The sequence below is a fragment of the Monodelphis domestica genome, chromosome 3 (genome assembly GCF_027887165.1).
Source record: "Monodelphis domestica isolate mMonDom1 chromosome 3, mMonDom1.pri, whole genome shotgun sequence".
Lineage (NCBI taxonomy): Eukaryota > Metazoa > Chordata > Mammalia > Didelphimorphia > Didelphidae > Monodelphis > Monodelphis domestica.
The window spans coordinates 317,337,212-317,355,852 of NC_077229.1; the positions used below are offsets into that span (position 1 = coordinate 317,337,212).

At 35.9% G+C, this 18,641-nt stretch overlaps 1 protein-coding gene across 29 annotated transcripts in view; it reads left to right on the forward strand.

The window, feature by feature from the left end:
• CSPP1 (centrosome and spindle pole associated protein 1) overlaps positions 1-18,641 on the forward strand; it is a 141,941-nt gene that overhangs the window by 25,545 nt on the left and 97,755 nt on the right. For 22 of the 29 annotated variants that reach the window (XM_016431486.2, XM_056824011.1, XM_056824026.1 and 19 more), the window contains 2 exons: positions 14,470-14,550; positions 16,765-16,866. In XM_016431486.2, coding sequence (XP_016286972.1) covers positions 14,470-14,550; positions 16,765-16,866 — 183 coding nt within the window. Of the gene's footprint in view, positions 1-8,528; positions 8,616-14,469; positions 14,551-16,764; positions 16,867-18,641 lie in introns of all 29 variants that reach the window. The other 7 variants (XM_056824039.1, XM_056824024.1, XM_016431494.2 and 4 more) reach the window with 2 other exon arrangements.

The window sequence follows — 18,641 nt, forward strand, 5'->3', positions numbered from 1 at the left end:
TCTTATTCATAGCAAGCTTATGTTCTATGCATCATTTTCCATTAATGTAATCAAATTTCTTATCTTGATTCCCAGTTTTCATTTGCTATCTTTGTTCTATCATGAATTCTTTAAAAAAATTTTTTAATTTTATTTGGTCAATTTCAAACATTGTTCCTTTGTTACAAAAATCATATCTATTCCTCCCTCCCTTCCCCCCACCCCTCCCATAGCTGACGCACAATTCCACTGGGTATTACATGTGTCCTTGATCAGAACCCATTTCCATGTTGTTGGTGTTTGCATTAGGATGGTCATTTAGGGTCTACATCCCTAGCCATATCCCCTCAACCCATGTATTCAAGCAATTGTTTTTCTTTGTTTCTACGCCCACAGTTTTTCCTCTGAATGTGGATAATGTTCTTTCTCATAAGTCCCTCAGAATTGTCCTGGATCATTGCATTACCACTAATGGAGAAGTCTATTACATTCAATTGTACCACAGTTATCAATCTCTGTGTACAATGTTCTCCTTGTTCTGCTCCTTTCGCTCTGCATCACTAAAATTTCTTCCTTTTTCCCTTCAGTGATACTACTTGGTCTTCAGTTCTGGAAAGTTTAGTCTCTTAGGTTCACTGATTCTAAACCATTTGTATTCATAGTCTTCTTCCTTCCTGGAGGTTGTTCCAGTTCACATGGAATTCCTCCACTTTATTATTCCTTTGAGCACAATAGTATTCCATCACCAACATATACCACAATTTGTTCAGCCATTCCCCAATTGAAGGGCATCCCCTCATTTTCTAATTTTTTGTTACTACAAAGAATGCAGCTATGAATATTCTTGTACATCTATCATGAATTCTTTGCAAACACTTTGCATTGTAAATTCATGTGTGATACGGCATGCCAATTACCACTTAAATATGTTATTCATGAGTAGGTCATGTGAGCATTTATTAAATGATGAGTAGAATGTTTGAAATACTAAGTTGTTTAATGAACTATGTTATAGGGGTTTAAATGATTAAATGATTTATTTGTGGAAAATTATGCCTGAAAGTGTAGTATAATTTTTATAATTTTTTTTTCATTTGGTAGTTGAGGACATTTTGTCAAAGAGAAGCAGAATGACTTACTCAGGATCATATAGAAGGTATCAGAACTGGAATGTCACAGCATCTGAAAGTTGAAAAAGATCTTAGAGTTCATCTAGTTTAGCCTGTACTGAAATAAGAATATTCTTGATACTATTCTTAATAAGTAGTCTTCCAGCCTTAGCTTAAAGATCTCAGGTGAAAGGGCAATCTACTGTTGTCCTAAGGTTAACACATTTATCATTTGGATAGTTTTAATTGGTAACAAGTTTTTTCTTACGTTGAACCAAAATGTGCATTTCCAAAGTAGTTATTTCTTGTTTTGCCTTCTGGGCCACACAAAAAAACAGAAAATAAATCCTTATTCCATATGACAACAATCTTTCAAAGATTTGAAGACAATGGTTATGCCCTCCCTGATTCTTTTTTAGGTTAAACATTAATTTCTTCTAGTTAATACTCATATGGAATTATCTCAGAGCCCTTCATCATCCTTACCCACTTCTTTTGGGAAACTTTTTGATTTCTCATTTTCTTTTTAACATTTGGTATTCAGAGCTGATATATAGGACTCAGCATGGGGGCATCAGGGCAGAATACAACAGCTTTTAGCTTTCTTGTTGACTCATATTGAGCTTAGGATCTTGAAACCCTCAAATCTTTTTCATATAATTATGTAAGCATGCTTGATTGGTATCACTGATTGGTATTCTTTATTTGTGAATATATCTTTGTATTCTTTGTGTGTATATGTATCTGTAGATACATAAACACACACCTCTATTAAATTTGATTTTATTGGATTTAACCCGATGATTTAGCCTGTATTAACTTTCCTAGTTTTATGTTACCTGAAATTTTGATAATCATGCCATTTATGCCTTTGTCTAAGTCATTAATATAAATATTAAGCAGAACAGAGCCTATGATAGATTCACTAGATACTATCCAGGTTGACAGTAGAGCTATTAATTAGCTTCTTTTGGTCTGATCATTTTCAATTTGTTCTAATCCATTTAACTTTCTAGCTCATTTCTTCATCTTAGTCATTAGAAGAGAATGAGAAATATTGTCATACTTGCTATCTTCTCATTCCAAATCAATTGGTTTTGAGTTCAACTCCACAGTATTTCCTGTGCCACAAACAACTTCATTGCCATGTGCAAGATACTGTGAAAAGCACTTAGGAAAAAAAGACACAAAATCTTTCCCTTCAAGGAATTTTGCAGGGGAATGAAGTGATAGTGTTATATAGATAAGTCAGTGGAAGAAAGAGCAAAGAGTACTAACAACTGGTTGGGGTAAGCATAACATAAGAAGTTCTATCAAGCTGTATTTTGAAAAAAAATGAGACTTCTAAGTAGCAACTAAAAGCTTCAGTAGGTTGGGCGCTGGAAGTGGAATCAGATAGACCTGAATTTGTATCCAACTTTGATACACTTAATAGCTGTGTGATCCCTAGGAAAAGATTGAGGCCATTCCCTCAAAGCTTAGTCTTCTCCCCTTCTCATCCCACCCTTTTAACACTATTTCTTTCTTAGCCCTTATCTCACATGAGGAGGTGGCAGTTCTCCTTGTCAAAGCAGACTATATTTGTACTTCTACATTCAGTTCCCTTTCACCTGAGATCTTGAAGCAAAGGCTAAAAGACTACTTGTTAAGAATCATGTCAGGGGTATTGGTACTTCAGTATTGGTTAAACTATATGGACTCTAAGGTGTTTTTCAACTGTCAGATTCTGTGAAATTCCAACTCTGAATTCTCCTTCCCAAGGAAGACCCTTTTATATTCATACACATACAAGTGATTACATTCCATCTTATCTTCTTTAGCACATTGTCTTCTCCATCTTCTTTACTCTTTTCACCTCTCCTTGTTTACTGACTACTTTTCTCTATTGCCTACAAACATGCTGATGTCTCTATCCTCAACCTCTATTATTTCACTCATCCATTCCACTAGCTATTGTCCTATATTTTTCTTCCTTTTTGTGGCTAATCTACTTGAGAAGACTGTCTATAATTGATGTCTTCACTTCCTTTCTTCTCATTCTCTTCTTAACTCTGGAGTCTGGATTATCTAAATTTCTAAATCTAATCCTCATCCTTCTTGATATCTCTGCAACCTTTGGTACTATCAATCACCTCTTTTATCTTCTCTAGGTTTTTGTGACACTACTTTCTCCTGATTCTTCTATTCAACTGACTACTCTTTTTTGATAGTCACTAGTAATTTTCTACTAGCTGTTCTGCTTGGTTTGGACTCTGAGATGGTGTTTCCTCCCAGGATAAGCTCATCCCTAGAAATATTGATGGAGATTGCTTCAGTTTTAATACTTCTTCAGGACTTGAAGTTCCCTTTCTCATCTGTTTGGTGGACTGGAGGACAAAGTGAAGAATCTCCTTCCCAAAACCTCTTTTTATAGAGGGCTCAGAATTTTCCAGTCATCTCTTAATTTTCTGCCAGCTGCTCTATTTGATCTAGACTTCACTGCCACTACCATCATCATCATGCCAATTGTCCAGCAACATACCCTAGCCATCTTTTCATCTTCATTTTGTGAATGGTCTTCTACTAGATTATATGCTCCTTGTGAATTTTAAAACTACTCCTCCCTACTCAGACTGTACTTTAGAAGATCTGATTTAGCTATTTCCTGATTAGTAACAATGGAGAGACTTGGTCTAACAGAATCAAGTCTTGGGAACTCTACATTTCTCCACCCTACTTAGTTTAACAAGGTCAGGAATGTCTGCACCATACTCAAGGATTAAGTATCTGAGAAAATGGCCTTCAACAGACATGTGCAGAAACAGCGGACAGTCCCTTGGGCTGTCCTAAGTCAAGCTAAACTAACATTGGTACAGACGCAAGAAAGTGACCGTCTATATAGGGCACATCACTTCCTCTCTTTGGCCTCTTTTCCTGGAGAGGCGTCTGGCTGGCAGTGTGCTAAGTGTTCCGACATTTTGGCATGGTGGTACAGCTATTTGTCTGGGTTTTGGTGGTGAGTTTGCCCTTGAGCTAATTCAGGTTCAGGCATCTTGCCTGAGCCCTCTTGGAGTCCAGGCTGATTCCTTCCTCTTTTACTCTCCAAAACCTTATCTTCTAGAGCCTCTAATCTTCCTGCCTGGCACAAGCCAAGTGGGAGAAATCCTACACCCTTTCCTTCTCCCTTCTTAAATTTCTTTCCACTATATTAATTAAATCTCTATAAATTTCCAGACTGACTTCGGTACATTTTTTTTTGTTATTTGGAATATCCATGGCGACCAATAATTAATATAGTTTAGGTCAGAACGCTAAAATTATCCTTTACATCCTTGAGGGCAGAGACTATATCATCAGCATTAGCACAATGCCTGTCAGTTAGTAGGTGCTAAACAAATGTTTTTTGACTCCTGATTTTTCTCCTATCCATCTAATCACTCCTCAGTCTCATTTGCTAGATCTTTATCCAAATCATGTCCCCTAATGGGAGATGTCTGACATGTCATTGTCCTGGGTCCTGTTCTCTTTATACTGTTTCACCTGGTGATTTCAACAGGTTCCATGGATTCAAGGATTGTCTATGCAAATGATTCTCAGATATACTTGTATCCCCCTACTTAAACTCCTTAATGTCAGATTTACACCTCCATTTGCCTATTAGGTACTTCAGATTGAAATTAAACACCTTAATTTTAACATGTCCAAAACTAAACTAATTATTTTTCCTTTCAAATACTCTCCTTTTTTCAGAACTACCCTATTACTGTCAAGGGCACCACTATCTTCCCATTCACCCTGGCTCTTAACCTAGATGTTATCCTCAAAATATTCTCTTATCTTCCATATCCAGTCTGTTGCCACGTCCTGTTATTTTTTCTTTTTTAACTTCTCTTGTATTTGCTTCTTCCCTGCTTTGTATTGCTACCATCCTGGTGTATGCTCTTATCCTTCCACCTGAAATATCTCAATTGCATGTTTGTTGGTTTCCCTGTCAAATGTGCCTCACAATTATAATCTGTCTTCCACTTACTGGTCAAATTATTCTTCCTAAAAAGCAGATCTCACATATCATTCCCCTTATACAGTATACTGTTGTGGTGCCTTATCACTTCTAAGATCAGATATAAAAACCTGTGTTTGATATCCAAATCTCTTCACAACTTGACCCCCTCCCCTCTTTTCAGACTTATTCCTTACTCACTTTCAGGTACTCTCTGATACAGTGATACTGACCTAATTTCTTTTCCTCCATAAAACTTTCTGTCTCTAGACTCCAGACATTTTCATTGCCTCATGCCTAAGCATTTTCTCTCCCTTCTCACCTCTTCCTTCTGGCTTTCCTGGCTTCAAGTCCCAGAAAAATTCTATCTTTTATAAGAAACCTCTGCTGACTCCTTAATTTTTCCTTTTTTTTTTTACCTCTGTAATACCTTTCCTCTATTGATTATTTACATTTTGCCCTATATATATTTTGTTTGTACATAGTTGTTTTCATATTGCCTACTCCTACATTTAACTCCTTGAGTGCCATGATGGTCTTTTGCTATTCTGTTCCCAGTGCTTGGCACAGTGTCTAGTACCTTGAAAGTGTATAATATATTCTTTTAAAACTGACTGACTTAATCTTGTCTCCTTTCTCATCTGTTAGCCAGCTTAACCTTTCTTATCTGTAAAGGTGGTATATAGTATATATATACTATATATATATATATATAGTAGCACTTACCTTTTAGGATTGTTGTGAAAATGAGATAATATTTGTAAAGTGCTTGGCAAACCTTAAAGGTCTATATAGGGGGCAGCTGGGTGGCTCAGTGGATTGAGAGCCAGGCCTAGAGATGGGGAGTCCTAGGTTCAAATCTGGCCCTAGACAATTCCTAGCTCTGTGACCCTGGGCAGGTCACTTAATCCCCCATTGCCCAACCCTTACTACTCTTTTGTCTTGGAACCAATACCAAGTATTTATTCTAAGACAGAAGGTAAGGGTTTAAAAAAAGAAATATATAAAAGCTAATTGTTGTTATTTACTAATTAAACCCTTACCTTCTGTGTTAGTATTGATTCTAAGACAGAAAAATGGTAAGGACTAGGCAGTCATGGTTAAATGATTTGCCCCTAGGATCACATAGCCAGGAAGGGTGAGGCTGGATTTGAAAACAGGTCTTCCTAAACCCAGACCTGGAGCTCTAACCACTGTGATACATAGTTGCCCCTTGTATTATTACTTATTAAAGAGATTTGAGGTGAGAGTTTGTACATTCATGAAATGGAAGATAGCTTGTGCAAAGTCGTGAAAAATAAGAAGTTGAGTTTGGAAAATAAATGGACAATGTGGAAATGGGAGTAATGTGAAATAAGTCTGGAAAGTTGGTGCTAAATCCCCCTGTACTTTCCCCAGGTGCCTTTACAAGTCTCTTATTACCCCTGGGCTAGTTATAGAATAGAAATTAGAATTACAGCAGGAAATTGCAAAATATCACAAAGGCAGCATATTAGTAGATTGACTCTAAATTCTACAAAGGAAATCAATATGAGACTAAAGTGTCCTGAGAAGAGAAAGCCTATGCTTAAAGCCCAAGTTCAAGAACTATTTCTTGAACTTGGGCTTTAAAAAGTGGCTTCTGATTCTCTGGAGAATTACTGGTACACTAGGGCTGTGTTTGCGAAGCTGTGGCATGGGTGCTTGGGTGGCACAGAAGGGGACTGTTGTGCTCCCTCTCTCCACAACACCCAAGGAAATTTTTTGCATGCCAAAATGTCCAGCTGCTCAATGTGATTATTTCCTCCCTCTGCTGTCTGGGGTAATGGTGGGGGCTCATAGGTGGACTGGAAGTGCATTTTGGAAACATGATCTTGAAAACATTTCTCAATGCTGTACTATAATGCTTAGTCATACCTGTATTTTTATTTAATTATTTAACATGTCTCTCTCCTTAATTATAAGATCTTACTTTTTTTGTGTGCCGTATCCAGACAGTAATAATAATAGTAGGTCTGTGATAAATTTTTGTTAAAATCTTTGATACTTCATTGAATCTGTGATTTCATCCATACAATGCAAATTTCAACTTGTAGATGCTTTTTCATTATGGGTAATTCTTGTCTTTGTCCTATCCTACAATTTTCATAGAGGATCTTTCTAATATGTCAGATGCTATCCTCTAGGTTTCTGAACATTTCATGGGCAAAAGTGCTGCACTTGGTATTTGGCCAGTTTATTTACTTACATAGATTCCTTGAATTATATCTTCTACTCACTTCTTGCATGCAAATCATCTTTGATTGTAAAGCTTCAGTATACTTATTTATACTCATCATTTATCTCTCTTGCCCATTGGTACACTTGAAGTTTAGATCCTGTGGAGATTGTGACATTCTATGATTTGTAGTTAAATAGTATTTCTCGAAGAATGTTGATGTTAAAAATATAGGTCTTTGTGCTGGGAAATAACTTGGGTTCATTTTTTAAACAAACAAGTTACTTAAAAATGCAATCCAAACTGTCCTTTTAAAATTCCATCTTGCTCACAGTTAGCCATCCATTTGCAGTTCCTATTTTATAAAGATGAGCTGATAATTCATCATGCTGCCTATCCAAATATTTACAGCAGTGATTGTCTCAGTTACAGCTTCTTTTAGCTTCTAGTCCTCTCATTTTACAGATTAAAAAAACTGAGGATCTTAAGTGTGTGATGCAAGATTTGAACTGGAATCTTCATGACTTCCAGCTCATACTCTGGATTGTGCCAGTTAGCTGCCTATAAATAAATATAGAGTGCAGATGAAAGTTACTAGCTAAGGGGGAAGAGCGGGTAGTAACATAGTAGATACTTAATAAATGCTTGTTAAGACTGATCATGAATTTTATTGAGGAGATCCTGTAGTATTCATTTACTAAAGCATTATCTGCAAAAGGAGCATCTGTAGACATTGCCATGTGTTGGGATTCCTATGCCATTTGGCATTCTTCTTGATAGAGAGTAGTAACATTTTGTTAGACAATTGAAAAAGATTATCTTTTATGGTTGCTTCTATAAAAGAATCTCTTATGATCTTAATGTGCACAGGAGATTGCTCATTAGAAAAGACTGCATTTTGCTTAAATTGTTTTTAAAATAATTAAATAACAAGCCTATATATTCTAAAATTACCAGCCACTTGTGTGGCTGTGTTATAGTTTCATAATGAGGTTAAGATAAAAAAGGAGGCATATTGGTCAGTAATTGTTGATGGCTTCTAGATACCCTTTTTAAATAGTAATACCTTTTTCCTAGTATTTGGTAATTTCCCCTTTTATCATATATATTGTAAATTGATCCTTCAGTACTTTCAAAACTGTTGCTTCTGGCATGGATCTCTTCTCTTTGGAGTAAATCCACTCCAGCAATTTTTCCTGAAATGCTAAATTTTCCTGACTTCATTTTCTTAAGTGCCATTTCTACTTACTTTCTTATACTATAGCGCATGCAGAACTGAGCTGTTAGAGTCCAAATGTGATGTTTCCAGTGGCATAGATGATGAAAATAGGTTGCTATTAAAATGTTCCAGGTATGTTTTATTTTTTATTTTTTTGACTATTTGTTATCTCATTTTAGCTATGTAAGCTATAAAATGCTTTTGGGATTATTTGTTTCATATGGGTCTCATGCTATGTCTTTTTGCAGATTTGTTTTCCCTTCAACTTCTCTTTGTTTTATAATTAATGTTGCTTATACATAAGCTTCCATCTTTGTTAGTAATGCTTTGCTAGTACATTTATATTTTAAATTAGTGTTGTTTTTGACTGCCATGTCTGTCTATTCAGCAAAGGTTTAAGTGTTTGCTGACCAAGATGGTTTCTAGGCTCTTTTGTTCAGATGCCTTATTGTACTATTTCCTTTATATTAGTTAAACTTATGAAGGAAATGGCAATAGTGATGATATCTTTTCCTCTTATCCATTTTGGTTCTTAGTATCAGTACATTAGGGATTTATTTAAGAAGGTTGTTAGCTTAGAGCCTGTTGTAATCACTTGCTGTGATTGCCTCTCTCTCTCTCTCTCTCTCTCTCTCTCTCTCTCTCTCTCTCTCTCTCTCTCTTTTTTTAATTGATTTTGACCATGGTTCTATCTTGTCAGTGACTTTACTTGCAGGTAGTAGCCGACTCAGGAATTAGTTCAATATTAGATGAGTTCAATATCAGTTGTTAATGAGAAATAGTTGTGGTTTAGTCCCTATATTTTCCAAAGTTGAATTTAGATTAGAGTCTTCTGAGTAGTGTATGAGACTTTGAATACTATTTATTAGTCCTCAGCACTATTTTTCTTTCTCTCTCTAGTTATCTTTCATGTGTCTATATTAAAATTTAAATTTTTGCTTATTAATACTGGTTTAAATGATTATATTAAATTCTTAAATAGATGTTGGTGCATAATCTACAAGTCTATTCTCTGCCTTTACAAGGCAACTTGTAAACTTGTGAGCCATCCTTTAGATTCATCCATTTAGATTTTCTTTCCCTTTTGTTTTCTGATTTCTAGTAAAAGAATCTTAATATTACTATAATTTGTCTTTTATTGCACTCTTATTAGCTTGTTAGGTGACAAAGATGTCACTTTTAAAATCACAACAGATTGACATTCATACATAGTATTAAACAGAGGTGGCAAAGTCATTTCAAAACCCCCGAATGTGCTCATCAGAGTAAACATTTAATTAGGAAATGTTTAACAAAATAAGATACAGTACAACATAATTCTAACTTGTGGTTTGTGTAAGTCATCAACAAATGATGAATGGGGATCTGTTTGTTTCTATTTGAATTTGATACAGTGTTAACCAGTGTTAACATTTGGAAATTTCAGATCCCTCTACCTGCTTTTTAGCTTTTTAGCCTATAATAGCTACTGTTATTATAAAAGTAGAAAGGTATTATATAGGACCGAAAGCCATTTTTTTGTTAATGAGTTGTTATTGCAAAAATATTAATTACCTAGTAACCAGCCTACTGGCATGAACTTTTTAGTATGAGTTTGGTTGGTTCTTAGACAGAATTTATCATACTTATTAAAACTTTTTAGGATGGCAGAAGTTACTAGAATTTGTGTTCTGCTGCTGTTGCCTTCTGAGATCTTAAGGTCATCTCATGATCTTATGAAGGCTTTATGATGAGGCTTCAGTATAGATCTGTGAAATTTATTAATTTATTATTTATTATACATATAGGGAGAGCAGAATTATTTATTATTAGACTATGATCTCTTTGAGGATACCTTTTTGCCTTTGTATCACTGGTGTTAAGCATTCCAGGTCAAGTCTCAGGGTGGTGAAATGATTTTCCCTAGTCACCAGGCCAAAAAGTGGTAAAGCCAGAACTATAACTAAATTTTTGGGTCTTTCCACTATTCTATTCTACCTGTATAGACAATTTTTGCTTTATGTAAATTCACATTATACAAATTTGACTATATAAAGATTTTTGAAAGATAGCTGCATTAAAAAAGATGCCTGTGTTAATTTTACTGTACAGTATTGTGCTCTTTCTGCTCCTGTCCCTGAACTCTGTGCCACAGCAACCACTCCCTTCCCCCAATACCCTGACTGTCCCCACCTTGTGTTCTTCCTCTTGGTTCTGTCCAGGCCCTACATTGTTGGCTCTGGTCCCTGCATGTTCCTCCTTTAGCTCTAACTTCTCTGTCCCTAGTTGCCACATGTCCTGACCCCTCCCTTCACTGGTGGATGGTTCCCTTCCTACCTTCCCCATGACTGCAGGTAAATTCACATTACGTTAAAATTGCTTTATGTAGAGGTCTTTGGAATAGTCCACTTATGTAAAGTGAGAACTCTGTATTTAAAACCTGAAGTGAAGGCAGGACATTCTAGGTAGAATAAATTGATAGAAATAGGAATTGGTTAGCATGGCATTTGTGGGTGCCATTAAGAAGAAAGACCTGGGACAGCTAGGGGGCCCAAAAGATTAAGAGCCAGGTCTGAAAAAAGGAGGCCCTGGATTCAAATATAGATTCAGATTCTTTCTAGCTGTGCGAACTTGGATACATTACTTAGCCTCAATTGCCTAGCTCTTAATGCTTTTCTGGCTTGGAACCAATACTTAGTATTGATTCCAAGATGGAAGGTTAGGGTTAAAAAAAAAAAAAAGAAAGGCCTGACAAAATCATGGGTCTTGTGTGAATGTGGTGAGGGAATGGAGAGGGAGAGGGTTAAGTTAGGTTTAGGGAGAATTAAATTTTAAAAACCTTAAAAGCTTGCCCAAAGAATTTGGATTTAAGGTAGTAAGTATTAGGGAAACATTTTTTATTTTCAATAATGTAGTAATATGATGAAAGCAGTATTTTAGGATGATTAATTTGTTAGTACCAAAGCCAAACTCTGGTTTCTCACTGCTGCATGTGGATGCTCAGTTTGTAATAGCAGAGTGCAAGCTCTAGGAGGTTTTGAAAGATAAACAGACTGAGTTTGATAAACTGGATAGGTTGAATATCTATTGTCTGGATGCCAGCTTTGCTAACTCTGGCAATTTTCACTGAAAGATTAGCTATGAGGCAAATAATTTTGGTCATATTAACTCACCAACCATCTCCTTATTACTGCAAATATTAGTGGAACTTCTATACCTCTCCTGATGAAATCAAGAATTTCTGAAGCATATTGAAGTAAGTTTTGGTAGTCATAGATGGAATCAGTTGGAAAGGAGATTGAGAAGCAGGAGAACCATGTAGTAGTCTATTAAAATATCTGTATACATGGGCAATCTATAGTTTTTACACACTAACCTAAGGTTTCTTAAAAAATATAATTGGCTACTTACTGCAAGTAGATGGATATAGGAACTTTGCTTCCTTCCCTGTTGTAATTGTAATTGCCTTACTAGAAAAACTTGGTATTTACCTTCTCACTTGTCTGCTTAAGATCTGTCTGGGATTCCCAAATCCAGGCCCTCTTTCTGTCATCATTTTAGTACTAATCCATGGCAGGGTCTTCTAAATTTTTGGAAACATACTATTGAGGGAAGTGAAGAGAGGAGGAGAACCTCCATAGTTGTTGCTACTTAATTTGACAAAACTCCCAGCCTTTTTTTTTCTTTTCATCCTACCCCCTTAGAAATACAGTTCTGTGTGTAACTTAGAGCTTTTGGCTCATCCCAGGGAACATATGACCAGAATAGCCTTCCGTTATGAAAAAAGGAAACTTATAGTAACAATCTGGTTTTCTTTTATGATACAGATGCATCTTATTTTAATAACTTTGTATGTTCAAATAAAACTATTATTATTACTCATGTAACTTTCCAGAAAAGAGATAAAGTGAGGAGAGTTAGAAGGGGATCCTTATGGAAGGAAAAAGTAAAGAAGTATTAACTTGGGGTTGGAAACAGAGAAGTTAGAGATTGTTCTCAAGAACATAAGGAATATTAAGAGCATTAATAACATCAAGATGTTCTTATATAGTATTGTTGGCGAATTATTGGCACATGTGCTGAGCCAACACGGGGTGGAGGGCTGCTCTGTTTCCCCTCTTCCTGGTGCTGGAGGACATTTTTTGCAGGCCCAAACCCTCTGTCCAGCTGCCCAAAGTGAGCACTTCCTCCCTCTGCTCTCTGGGGTAATGCATTGGGCTCACAGGCAGCTTGAAATTGCAGTTTGGGCACATTAACTTAAAGACCTTCACCAACACTGTTATACAGTATGGAGAAATTAAGAAGAGATATAGCTTATAAATGAGACTATGTGTCCTGACCAGCAGGGTCCCACAAGGGAAGGGGCTCACCTTTGTGATGGGACCCGAGGAGAGGTAGGAACCGAGAACCAGGGTGGAAATGAAAGACACGGACAAGTCAGTGGTTGGATAGGGCAGGCAATCCCTATGACACTCCCTTTGATAGGAAAGTATGAGTACAAAGGAACAGGAGGTGGATGAGGAGATTAAGATAGGGAATGCAGGCCGAGATGGTTACAGCCTCGGGGAAGGAGAAGGTCAAGAGGAGCCCAGTGGAGCTCCATGAAAGGGGGGAGAAAGACAAGAGGAAGTTCATGGGTTTGCCTCTGAATTTATTCCTGTCCTGCTTGGGCGGTACTCCCAAGACGTAGTAACCACATCACAAAGTATAGACAATTAAGATTGGGTGGCAAGGTAGAGGGAACACCTTTGGGCGTGTAGATTGCAAACCTCGCTTTCCCGGGGAATTGAGTCCGAGCATGTTAATGAGTTTGTCTTAGCCAAGGGCCGCATGGCCAGTTCAAGGTTACATTCACAAGCCTCATTGGTATAACCTTATGCTTGGAGACACAGTAGCCATACAGTCATTTATATTTCATAGATGTGAATATGCTTGGGATGCTACACTATGGAGTCATTGGAATGCTTCAAGTGTAGACTAGATCATAAGGGACCATAAAGAAGAAATCCCTGTTCAACTATGAGTTTGAATAGGTGACCTATTAGATCCCTTCCAATCTCCAGATGTCTGAATCTTTAATAATACAAGAATAGAATTAGGTATCTTAAAACTTTTACAGAGTGTTCTTTTGTCATATCTTACTGTATGAATAAAAAAATAGGAATCATGAATAGAAATAATGCATATATAAATAGTACATATTATATATGTGTGTGTGTATATATATATTTATTTTTTTAAACCCTTACCTTCTGCCTTAGAATCAATACTGTGTATTGGTTCTAAGGCAGAAGAGTGGTAAGGGCTCAGGCAATGGGAGTCAAGTGACTTGCCCAGGGTCACAGAGCTAGGAAGTGTCTGAGGCCAGATTTGTACCTAGGACCTTCCATCGCTGGGCCTGGCTCTCAATCCACTGAGCCACCCCGCTGCCCCCTTATATGTATATTTTTTCTTTTTCTCTTTCCCCTTTTTTCTCTCCTTTCCCCACTCCTTCCCCCAAACAATTATTAATGGAGGAATAGGTGTTTGGCAAAGGAATTTGTGCTGAAAAGCAGCCTTTTAAAAAGTTTATTTTGTACTTGAATTGAGTACTGTGGTTGACATGTGAAAAGTAAAATCTTTATCTGCCCTAAGAACATTTTCTTTGTTTTTTTCTAATTATTTTGTGTTTCTAAACCAAATTTTAATATCTTAGGAATTATAGTGAAAAGAGAGCTTGTAAATATCTAGTCCAGCAGCTTCTTTTTCAGAGGAGGCAAATAAGATCTAACAAGTGGAAAGTAAATGGTTTTCTCAAGGTTTCACTAGTAGTGACTAGCAGAGCAGGGATTTTAATTCAGGTCCTCCAATTTCAAATTAAAGGTCCATTTTACCGAGTCATAATTCTTAGGATTTTGACCTCCAATATGTAATATTATTATGGAATACAGGATATAAAGTATGTGTTTTTATTAAATGAAATATTCAATATTGAAAGTTAAACCAGGATTTCTTTTTTTAAATACAGAAAAATTTTCCATCCACGGGTGAAACAGATCCATCTACCTTGGGAGTATCACTTCCTATTGTTGAGAGGTTATCTGCTAAGGTAGGGAATTGGTGTGAATACTCAGACTTCCTGAAGCATCAAAATGATTAAAGAATGTTGTTTATTCATGTCCAACTCTTTGCAACTCCATCTGGGGTTTTCTTGGTGAAGATACTGGGAGTGGTTTGTCGTTCCTTCTGTAGCTCATTTTACAGGGAGGAAACTAAGGCAGTCAGGGTTAAGTCACTTGCCCAGGATTCACACTGTGATCTGAGTGTCTGAGACCATATTTGAATTCAGGAAGATGAGTCTTCCTGATTCTAGGCCTGCCACTCTATCCATTGTTCCACCTAGCTGGCTATTAAAGAATGAATGTACTTGTAGTTTAAATCTAAGCAAAAAAAATTTTTTTTAAACTATTTTAGATGCATTGCTCTTCTTTTGACAAATTTTGATAGGCTTTAATTGGATCACTAGAAACAGTATGAAATATTTCTGATCATATAATGTGGAAAAGTTTTCTTTCTTTGACCAGTCTCTTTTCATTTTCTCTTACTATTAAGTTTAATTTTTTAATTTTAATTTTCCTTTTTTGAAGTTAAAAAAATCATTAGCACCTTTGTCTTATACTACATTTGTTTCTTCCTGTATCTCCCTCTACCATAAAACTCCTCATGTAATATCATAAGCACTTGTGTGCATGTGCATGCTGATACACCTATACACACACACATTTACACACATTGTCTTTCCTGGTAGAATAGTAACACTTTGAGTGCAGTAATATTTCATTTTTGTATTTGTTGCCCTAGTGCCTAGCAAATATTGATGCACCTCTAAAAGTTTTTTAGTAGAGGAGTGACACATTCAGATCTCTTCATTTTGAAAGTTGTTTTGGCAGCTATGTAGAGGATGAATTGGAAGAAGGGAAACTAGTCAGAAAACATAAGAATATTAACGTTCAGGCAATAAGGATAAAGAACTGAGCTAGACTGGTGTTAGTGAAAGGGGGACAAATGGATGAAATATTGTCAAGATAGAATCATTTGGGTTTGACATAATTAAATGGCTGGAATGAAGGAGAGGGAAAAATGAAAGATGCCTTTGCAGTTTCAAGTCTGGGTAATTCGTGTGTTGTCCTCAATAGAAAGAGAGATATAATGAGTAAGTGAGTTCAGTGAATTCTTGTAGAATTTGAGTTCTTGGCAGAACATTGAATCAAGAAGAAAGAAATCTTTATATAATAATTTGGAATGTTGTTTTGGAATTCAAGGGAGAGATTTGGACTAGATATACTATGGGAGTTCTCTACATAGAGATAATAATTATATGTTGAAAGTGGATTAGCTCTTAAAAGGAGTTAGTATAGGAAGGCACTGAGGACAGAGCTTTGAGATTCAAGAACATTTACTGGGCAAGAGAAGGAAAATAATGAAGTGAAGATTCATGTCTGCCTCTGAACACAACCTCTAAAATTCTTTTCCCATTAGAGGACATTGAGGGAAGGATAAGTAGAAGAACTGGGCAAGAACAGTGTTACAGACAAAGAAGAGAATATTCATGGTTAAGTTTGGGGACACTTGGGGAAGAGGGGGAGGACAGTTAAAGGGTACAGAAACTATTTAACTATCAAACTGCCATTGAGAATGAGATTTGAAAACATCTATTTGACTTAGTAGGTGAGAAGTCAATGGCCTTAGAGTATTTTTAGTAGAGTAATGGGGATGGAAACTAAGCTTTATAAGATTTATAGGACAATGGTTGTGAACAGATAGATGCCACTTATGGCAGAGATGATCATAGAAGTATTACAGAGTCCCATGCCCCATTTCTCAAACACCAATATAACTTAGTGAAATACTTGTTTTATAAGAATATATATATGATATGTAATATCATATATGATATATGTGATATATGATATATATTATATATAATATAAATATGATATATAATGATAGCATCCAATTACATAATTTATTTGCTTTTTATTTTTTAATATTTTTTTCAAATTCACTATTTTAATAGAAAATGTAGAAAGTAATGTTTAAGGATGTTTTTAAAATATTGGATGTTCATGATGTTTGAAAATAGAACCTTTTCATTATTTTATTTTGTTGTGTGTTATTATTCTGACTTGGATTTCATTTCCTATCATCTTTGTACTATGCTTTATTATAAACTTTGTGATTTAAATGTGAAAGAATCCTTCTATAAAGTTGTTCACCTTTTCCATGAAGTTTAACATTGAGATACCTTTTTTGATGTCTTAAGGAGAGATTGAAACTTGAAAGAAACAAAGATTACAATCAGTTTCTCAGGGACAAGGAAGAATGGAATGAAAAGTTCAGAGAAGTTGAGAAGAAAAATCCAGAGGTAAGTTGTGCTGAAATGATTTCTTTGGGAAAAACTATTTATAATTATCAATTTTTACTATACTGTGAAAATGATTATCCTTTAGAGATTTTTATCAAGTTATTAATATAAATCTTTTGAAGATTAATGACTTACCTTAAAGAAATCTGTCACCCATCCAAAATTTACAGTGAATGAACATGTTGCTTCAAACTGTCCATAAAATGTTTTCTTTGAAGGAAAAAACATAGCAATATAGCCAAATGATGAAAAATAATTCTGCTCCATATTTGGAGCAATACTACAAAATATTTAAAATAGTGGTTTAAAAAAACAGACTGAACATTAATATGTGAGTAAGACTTTGGGACAAAATTGTCTCTTGACCTGTTTTAAAAATTCCCCAGGCCTTATCTCCTCCTTTTTGCTGTGAATGATCTTTTTGAGGCTTCATAGGAAATAGCACCACACAATCATTGACCTTCAGGGGATTTCTGCCTATGCACTGATGCTCTGCCTGGCCTTATTTTTTTTAATGGTTAATATATTCCTACCTCTTTTTGCTTTTCCCATTCAAACTCCTGTTACTGAAGAGTAAACCCAATTCTTTAGTCTCTTATATGAGGGAGCTAGAGAGAGAGTTTCCTATGAGGTTCAGGATCTGAATTTAGTTCAAATAAAAAAATATTTATTAAGCACCCAATAGAATGCTACTCAAGTCCTCCCATTTTGTATTATGTCATAAAGGTAACTGCATCATGCCACTTGTGTGTAAATTCTAGCATGTCCTATTATTCTGGGAAGGCTTGGAGTACATGCCCGTACTCAGTACTCAGTACTGGGTATCTGAATACAAGACTGTTTAAAAGCAAAGGTTCTTTGCTAGGTTATTCATAGAGTTGTATATTTTTCAAATAAGACATTAAAGAAAAATTATTTACCATATATCTAATTCCCATTTCTCAGAGGTATACCTCTCTAGATTTTCCTGCCCTTTCTGTTGTGCCTTTTGGAATACCTATACCATCATGTATTCCATCATGAACCAGCTCCATATCATCCTAAACTCTTCTTCTCTCCTTTCCATCTTCTGGTACTTGTTGAAATTTTGCTGTGACCTGATGCTAGTTGGGAAATTCAAATATTGATCATTATATATTTTATATTCAGTTCTGTAGCTCTACTCTGTATTTGGTGCAAAAACCTAAGCCTTTCCCCTTATCTCTATGTGAAGAAGCTCCTAAATTCAAAGATTCAGTCTTTCTCTCAGAGTTAGATACCAAAGGATTAAACTTTCCCACAGTCATTGTTAAGTGAAGAGAAACTGAGCTTGGTTTTAGAGAATTGTTATCTCAATAAACACCTGTAAATCACTCCTGCTTGTTCTAACTTCATACAGAATATCTTTGTGTTAGCTTTGAAAAGCTGACTCCCAGCTGACTGTGTTCCATCTTAAGGCCCCATTCTTGTAAATTTTAGGGGGACTTATCTAATTCCTTTAATTCCCAGGTGCCAGTGAGTCTTCTTCTTTGGTTTCAATATTGATGACCTTGAGGTACAGCTGGGTTCCATGAATTCACAAAAGTATTCCTTATAGACAGAGAGAGGTGGTCTTTACCCTAGGGGCATGATCTTTTTTGTATCCGTCATGGTTTTTCACCTTGTGATGCTAGTCAATTGAATGATTTTTTCCCTGTTCTTTGTTCAGTGCTTATAACAGTGAATTATATCTTAATTTCTGGGTCTTTGGCTGGAAACTGAGGCAAGCCATTAACCTGTTTTATTGGCTGGTAGTA